This window comes from Echinops telfairi, unplaced genomic scaffold, assembly GCF_000313985.2.
Source record: "Echinops telfairi isolate 266 unplaced genomic scaffold, ASM31398v2 ScPeMD7_7458;HRSCAF=8496, whole genome shotgun sequence".
NCBI classification, from domain to species: Eukaryota; Metazoa; Chordata; class Mammalia; order Afrosoricida; family Tenrecidae; genus Echinops; species Echinops telfairi.
This window is the reverse complement of record NW_022111358.1, coordinates 31,168,630-31,175,595: the sequence shown is the minus strand read 5'-3', so window position 1 is coordinate 31,175,595 and position 6,966 is coordinate 31,168,630. Positions and strand designations below refer to the sequence as shown.

The window sequence follows — 6,966 nt, the reverse complement described above, 5'->3', positions numbered from 1 at the left end:
TGGTGGTGGGTGCTGAGGGGGTGGGGGACAGTGAAGACGGGTACTATAGAGGTTGGGGGAGAGCTAGGGCAGAGCTAGGACTAGGATTCATCTCAGTCATTCCTGCCTCCTGTCCTCCTGCCAGCCCTGGCCTTGAGGGCAGGGGCGTGCAGTAGACAGTGCTTCTCTCCTGGAGCCTTAGGGACGGCCCTGGTGGGTCCCTGACCGGGGTCTCAGGAGTCTCCTAAATCAGCGTTTGGCTTTTCTTGTAGTGGGTGTTTGTAGTCTGTTGGCTTTTTGTTGTCAGCGAAGCATCTAGCCAGCTCCTTGCTCTGAATTTTTCATAGAAATGTTTGAGTTTAAATCATCCTTCGCTTCTGTGCTGTCGGTCCCTCTTCTACCTGTCCCCAAAGGTTTTGGCCACTTGACCAGGCAGCTGATGACGCTGGCAGGGGGCCGGGTGGTGCTGGCCCTGGAGGGAGGCCATGACCTGACCGCCATCTGTGATGCCTCGGAGGCCTGTGTCTCCGCCCTGCTCAGCGTGGAGGTGCGCGCACCAGGGGGGGGGGGGCAAAGGGATAGCCTGGGCCTCAGGTCACACAGCAGGGTGGGCAGGGTGCCTTGAAGTCTTTCCACAGACCATGTGGGGTGTCAGGGGTGGGTCCTCGCCCACTTCCCACCCTAAGTCCTGTCTTCTTTCCCCGCCAGCTGCAGCCCTTAGACGAGACGCTCTTGCAGCAGAAGCCCAATGTCAACGCAGTGGCCACGCTGGAGAAAGTTATAGAGATCCAGAGTGCGTGGGGATGGCTCGGGGTGCTGCCCTCAGCTGGCCAAGGGGGTGGCAGTGCTGGAGGGAGCCCCTGGGCCCTAGGGTGGTCATGCCTGCGTGGGAGTGGGCTGCCCTCCCTAACCCCCAGCCTCCCCTGCTGCAGGCAAGCACTGGAGCTGCGTGCAGAGGTTTGCGGCAGGGTTGGGCCGTTCCCTGCGGGAGGCCCAGGCCGGCGAGACTGAGGAGGCCGAGACTGTGAGCGCCATGGCCTTGCTGTCCGTGGGGGCCGAGCAGGCCCAGGCTGCCGCCAGCCTGGAGCATAGCCCCAGGTGAGGCTCCTTCCCCAGCGCCCACCTGCCAGCCCCTGCCCTAGGCTGCCCTCCTTTCAGCCTTCATGTGCTTGTCCCCACAGGCCGGCGGAAGAACCCATGGAGCAGGAGCCTGTCCCGTGACACCCTGGCCCCCACCCCTCGGGGCTTCATCATTGTGATTTTGTTTATTTTTTCTATTAAAAACAAAAAGTCACACATTCAACTATGCGTGCCGTGTGGGTCTCTCAGCCTCGCCCCTCCTGCTCCTCCAAGCCCCCGGCCCCCACCGCAGTGTTTCCCACACTGACTCGCCTGCATTCCGTCTTTTCCCCTCGGAGTCTGGGCCAGCTCAAGGTGGCTTGGAGGCTGGGGCAGTGCCCTCCGGTTTGGGATCTCCCTGAGGGAGAGGGAACAATAAGTTTTGTGCCTTGGCTTCAGTGGATTTTGGGGGAAATGCCTTAATTTCACCCTCCTTCCTCTCCAGCCTCAGGGGAGGGCTGGGGGTGTCCCGACCACACCCAGGGGGCTGGAGTGGAGGTGGGCTCCATCCCCTCCTCTCTTGCTATCAAGCCTCACCCCTCCTCTCCTGCAGAGGGGCTGGGCTCGGGCCTGCACTCCTGCCCAGCAGGTCTTCACTCCTCCCGGGCTGTAGGGTTGGGGTGGGGTGGACTCCTGGGGCCTGAGGAGCCAGGAGCTGCAGAAGTAGGCTTCCCTGCCCCTCGCCTGGCAGCCAGGAGCCTGGGAGAGTAGTTGCTACAGGGGCCTCCTAGCTGGCGAGAGCCCCCTCTGCAGGTCAGGACCAGACTTCCCCCAGCCACTTCGAGTGCCCAGCTCGAATTGTCAGGGGCCCCGCCTCGTTCCTTCCCTAGCTTTGGTGAGAGTGGGGGTCCTTGACAGCACAGGCCAGGCCATCAGCTGGGCTTCCCTCTCCTGGGTTCCCACCACTGGCCTCCAGCGAGGCAGGTGGGAGCAGGAGGTAGCAGTCAGTCTCTCCCTCCCCAGGGGCGGGGAGCCCACAGGCCTCCAAGGCCTGCTGTCCCACTGTGAGGAAACCAAAGATGGGCAGCGCTCCTGGCTCCTGGGAGTCTTCTTCCACAAGGCCATGTACTTGCTCCGCACCCCCCACCCCCGTCTGTTTACATATCAGTGATGCTAACGGGGGGCCTGAGCCAGGGGAGGTCAGTTCATTGTGCAGTGTGCTGTATGGGGCGCTCCAGATCCTCCTGGGAAGCGGGCTGCCCAGTGTCCTCAGCCGTCCCAGGCTCCAGGCCCCTCCCTCCCCTTGCCTGTGGCCGGTCTGGTTCTCATGTAACCCCCCCTTTCTTGCTTTGTGGCCCTGGCTGTGGGCTTCGGTTGAGCAATTTGTAACGTGTTGTACGCTGTGTGTCCTTGTGTAAATAAACGTGTTTCTGGCAGCGCCTCCTGGGGCCGATGTCTCTGTTCTCTGGGCTCCCAAATGGAGATCTTCTCCAACTGCCTGGTTAAGGGAAACGGCTCTGCTTTCCTCTCGCTGGAAAGATCTGGAAGCCGGTTTAGTAAACAGGTGGGATGATGGGTTTCTGCCAAGGTGTTGCAGAATGGAGCCCAGGCCGAGGTGAATGGGCAAGGCTCCGGCCTGGGAGATCTCCACTGAGGAGTGGGCCACCTCGCCAGGGTCCACACAGAGGCAAGACAAGCAGCCGAAGTGCTCACAGAGTTTTATTGGGGCCACTGGAGGGCCCGCTGGCCTTGCCATTCCTCTGCCTGCTCCCCCACTCCCACCCCCACCCCCCGGGAACTTGGGAGGAAAGACTGGAGGGAGACGAGGTTCTCTGGGAGAGAAGGTGCTCTTGGGGCTAAGCCCAGGTGCTGGGAGGAGTTGGGGAAGTTCAGGGGGCAGAGGGCCAGCTGGGAGCTGTACACATGGAGGAAACGGGCTGGAGTGTGGAGGTGGAGTGGGGTCTGGTGGGAAAGCGGGAAGGTCAGCAGGAGCGGGCAGGTGGGGCTTCCTGGGCACTGATCATGTACACCACCCAGGGCACAAGGGCCAGGACCAGGCAGGGCCAGAGGGTGAACTTGAGGAAATTGAAGATGTAGAAGAGGCTGATCTGAGGTGGGTAACCCAGCCATTCCAAGGGGCCCAACAGCACCATGGCCAGCGCAAAGCAGGCCAGCTTCTGGCTATTGTCCAGGAGTGCCCGCCGGACCTGAGCGTAGCACGGGGAGTGCAGGGCGATGCCCAGGCCCAGCGAGGCACCTGAGACACGGCTTAGGGCGGCAAAGGGACGGCTGTCCACGTGGACCCACTCGGGCCGCTCACACCACTTAGAAGCTAGGTTGATGGACCTGTCATGAGGAAGCAACAGTCCCCTGGAACCTAGAGGGCCCGGTTCTTAGTCGCCGCGCTTTGGAGCCTGGCCCAGCATTGTGCTGGGAGCCCAGGAAGGCCTTTTCTGTATCCTTTGTTGGTCACATTGAACCCGGGAACTCTCTACCAGGTGAGGGAGCACAGACCCCCGCTTGCCCTATCTTCAGAGCAGGACTTACCAGGAAAGATCCAGGCCCAGGGTCAGGAGGCTCCAATAGATGAGGCTGGCACCCAGCAGGAGGGCGAGTGAGGTCAACCCGTAGAAGCTGAGTTCCCGCTCCATAGGAACCCGTGGGGTCATCAGCCAGCCCAGGACAGCACCTAGGGAGACGAGAGACATGGCCAGGGAGCTTCGGTTTGGAAGAACGGGCTGAAAGACAGGAAGGGCCCTGGGTTGGCTGGACAGAAGTGAGGGCAAGTTTCATAGGGGTCCTCCCGCCACCAGAGGCATCCTCTCCGGAGGCCCACTCTCTGCCACTGGAGTTACTTACCAGCTACTAGGCCAGCCAACACCTGGTGAGGAAAATGTGCTAAGATGAAGACCCGAGACAAGCCGATGGCCAGGAGAAAGGTGCAGTAAGCCAGGCAGGGCATCACGCGCACCCAGCGGCTGGAGAGGAAAGGCAAGGCAAATGGCTCGCGGCTGTCCACGCTGCAGCCTGGCCACCCATTGCACGCAGGCAGGCCAAACGCCCCAGTGTGCGCGGCACTCTAGCTCCCTGGCTGCTGGTCTCTGGACTCAGAACCCATCATCCCACTCCATCGTAGCAAGGCTGGGGCATACTTGCGTGTCCGCGTGACCAACTGTGAGGAGATGGCCATCATCATGGGCCAGAGGGCTGCTCCTGTGATCATGCAGTGTCCCGAAGGGCTGCCTGATGGAGAAGTCAGAAGCTCGTGGTAAGAGGATGGGCTGGCACCTGGGTGCTCCTGGCTTACCACCCGCTAACACCCCCCACCCCCACCCCCGTGCCCAAAGCAGCTTTTCCTCCCCAGAACCATTCCATAGGCTGCTCTGCCCTGGGGACTTTTAACCCATCTCCTCCACTTTTAACCCATCTCCTGGTACACTGGATGCAGTCTTGCTGGGGTTTCTTTGTTCTTAGGGCTGGTAGCTGTGAGGCTGGGCATGTGGTTGGGTCACCCTGGCTCATGCTTAGATGGACACTGACCACCTTGGGATAAAGAAGAGGTTGAGGTTTCCCACCTGGCCCAGTCTCGCAAGAAGAGGGGAACTGGTGGACCCGGGCGGGGGCCTGGCTGTAGTATCCAGATTCATGGACCCACCAGAAGGGTCTGTCTCCAAAGAGGATCCTGGGAGAGAACAGATGCAGGACAACATCAGGGGCAACCCAGGCGGGAGGAAGCACAGCTGGGCACCTCTGTCCCCTGAAGAGCCTGGGCCTAGAGTTGGGATGTTCACTACGGTAATTCCCTGCCACTACCCTTCTGTGGTTTCCTCGCTTGGACAGGACATTGCATGTTATTTTCTAAGGGCAATGGGAGGCGACAGATGTGGTGGTGGTGGTGTGTGTGTGTGTGTTCCAAAGTTAGCTCTTCTCATCCACAGAGTGTTTGAATAGGGGCGAAGGGGGTGGGCACGGAGGCCGAGAAAGCGTTAAGCAGGGCAAAAATTCCACGTGCCCTGGCTTAGCCGGGTGGCTGCACCAGACAGCCCCACACGGAAGGCTGCTGTGGCCAGGAGGAAAAAGGGTGGGAGGGCAGAGCAGATGTAAGCAGGAAGTTGGGCGATGGGGAAGGAGGTGCAGGAGGGATCGGACACCTCAGCAGAAAGGGCCTAGCTTCACATGCACCAGGTGCGCAAGGCTTAAGTAGTAGCCCCTACATGGTCCTGGGGGCCAGGTGGGGAGGAAAGAGGGGACATTAGAGTTCCACTGAGGAGTACAGGGATGGAACCCTTTGGGGAACTGGAGGCTTCTACAAACTGGGGGAGATAACGCACAAAAGGGCAACAGCACCTGCTTTTCCCTTTCCAGTAGGGAGAAGGGGCAGGGAAGGGCGAGTCAAACTCTTCCCAAGAACCTCGTGAGGGCAGGTGGGGCTTGCACGCCCAGGTGGCACACAGAGATAAGCCCCAAGGGCCCCAGTGTCCCCACCCACTTGCCTGGGATTCCTGGCTTCTGAGGCTCAGAGCAAGGAGCCCACCAACGAGTAAGGGAAACAAGAAAGCTCTCCCTGGACAGCAATCCTTCTCAAACTTGACAGTGCCCACAAGTCACCTGGGGACTTGGTTAAAATGCAGACTCTGATTCAGGAGTTCTGGGCTGGGGCTTGGGCGGCTGCATTTTTAGCAGGTACCCAAACCCAAGTGTCGCCTGGGTTCAGTTGGCAAGACTTTAGCCTTTTTTGGTCCTTAGCTCCTTAACATCACCTCAAACAAATCACTCAGTAAATGAAGGAAGAAGTGGATGCCAGTTAAAGTGCAGACCCCCTAGCGCCCACCCCCCACCCGGGAGTTTATAAATCAGTAGGTCAGAGGTAGGGGTGGGCATTAGCATTTTAAACACAGCCCCTTCAGTGGTATCTTTGGTCCTGGGGGAACACTGATGTCCAAGTCCAAGATGAACAGCGATGCTCACAAGCAGAAAGAGGGCAGCGGCGAGGTGTTAAGGCCGTGGGTTCAATGCCGGGGGAGGGGTCCCGGTGGAAAAGGCACACCTCTGAGACACGTGCTGACAGAGGTCAGGGCCCGCAGGCCTGGGGGCTGGGGGTGGGACTCGGCTCTTGGCTCTCTCACCACTTGAAGACGAGGTTGAGCCATTCAGTGATGAGGCTGATCCAGAGAATCGCGACACCCACGCGGCGGGAGACGTAGTAGGCCGCGGGAAAGTAGAATATGTAGAGGCACTTGGGGTCGCCCAGAAAGGTCACCCAGAGCCACACGTTCTCCATCCCCAGCATCTGCTTCTGCAGCGTCTCGGCTACCGCGATGCCCGCACTCAGCGCCGACTCCATGGCGACCCAGGAAAGGCCAAGCCGCGAAGTTGGGGCTAGGCTTGGGGCCCGAGAAGCCCAAGCCACCAGGAAGGGGCAGCCAGTAGCACCCCTCCCCCCAGGCCCCCAGCGGCGCAGGCCCCGCCCACCCCACCGGCTGCCGGCGCGCAGGCCCCGCCCCCGGCGATCCGGATGCGCGCGCCCGAGCAGTTCCCGTCGGCGGCCTTCCCAGAGCCTCCCCGCTACTGGGCAGCGCTGGGGACAAACCTTTGCGACGCGTTTCCGCAGAGCCCCACGTGGCCGTGGCTGCCGGCACGTGGGCAGCGGGCGCAGAGGCAGCAGCGGCGCTGTTCCGGGTCAGGGAACACACTAACCCGCCGGGACCAGCATGCCTTCCAGACTTGAGCCCTTTTTTACAGGAAAAAAAAAAGAAAAATATGGAATTTCCTAGAGAGAGGGCTACAGCTACTTCCTCCCCCGGGAATCCAGGCTTACATTTGCCCTACACGCTGACCTAGGTGATGCGTCCACGCCTGCCTCCGACTTCCCCCTACCCTATCTGCCATTGATTTGAGACCACGTCCCTAAAAAAACAACAAAAAAAA

General features: G+C 60.4%; 3 protein-coding genes across 3 annotated transcripts in view; 2 read left to right on the top strand and 1 right to left on the bottom strand.

Annotated features, from left to right (window-relative positions):
* Window positions 1-2,479, top strand: part of HDAC5 (histone deacetylase 5) — a 32,245-nt gene extending 29,766 nt beyond the window's left edge. The window contains exons 24-27 of the mRNA XM_045299462.1: window positions 299-526; window positions 688-772; window positions 912-1,077; window positions 1,161-2,479. Of these exons, the coding sequence (XP_045155397.1) occupies window positions 299-526; window positions 688-772; window positions 912-1,077; window positions 1,161-1,200 (519 nt within the window). The 3' untranslated portion in view covers window positions 1,201-2,479. The remainder of the gene's footprint in view (window positions 1-298; window positions 527-687; window positions 773-911; window positions 1,078-1,160) is intronic.
* A 260-nt stretch (window positions 2,480-2,739) lies between these two features.
* G6PC3 (glucose-6-phosphatase catalytic subunit 3) lies at window positions 2,740-6,455 on the bottom strand. Its single transcript, XM_004707503.2, has 6 exons — window positions 6,165-6,455; window positions 4,614-4,720; window positions 4,191-4,281; window positions 3,898-4,016; window positions 3,586-3,727; window positions 2,740-3,384 (listed from the first exon to the last, which is right to left on the bottom strand). The coding sequence occupies exons 1-6, from the start codon at window positions 6,380-6,382 to the stop codon at window positions 3,021-3,023; spliced, it is 1,041 nt and encodes a 346-aa protein (XP_004707560.1). The 5' UTR covers window positions 6,383-6,455; the 3' UTR covers window positions 2,740-3,020.
* A 98-nt stretch (window positions 6,456-6,553) lies between these two features.
* The window catches only part of LOC101639746 (protein LSM12 homolog), a 25,041-nt gene continuing 24,628 nt past the window's right edge, over window positions 6,554-6,966 (top strand). The window contains exon 1 of the mRNA XM_045299461.1: window positions 6,554-6,717. Within this exon, the coding sequence (XP_045155396.1) occupies window positions 6,554-6,717 (164 nt within the window). The remainder of the gene's footprint in view (window positions 6,718-6,966) is intronic.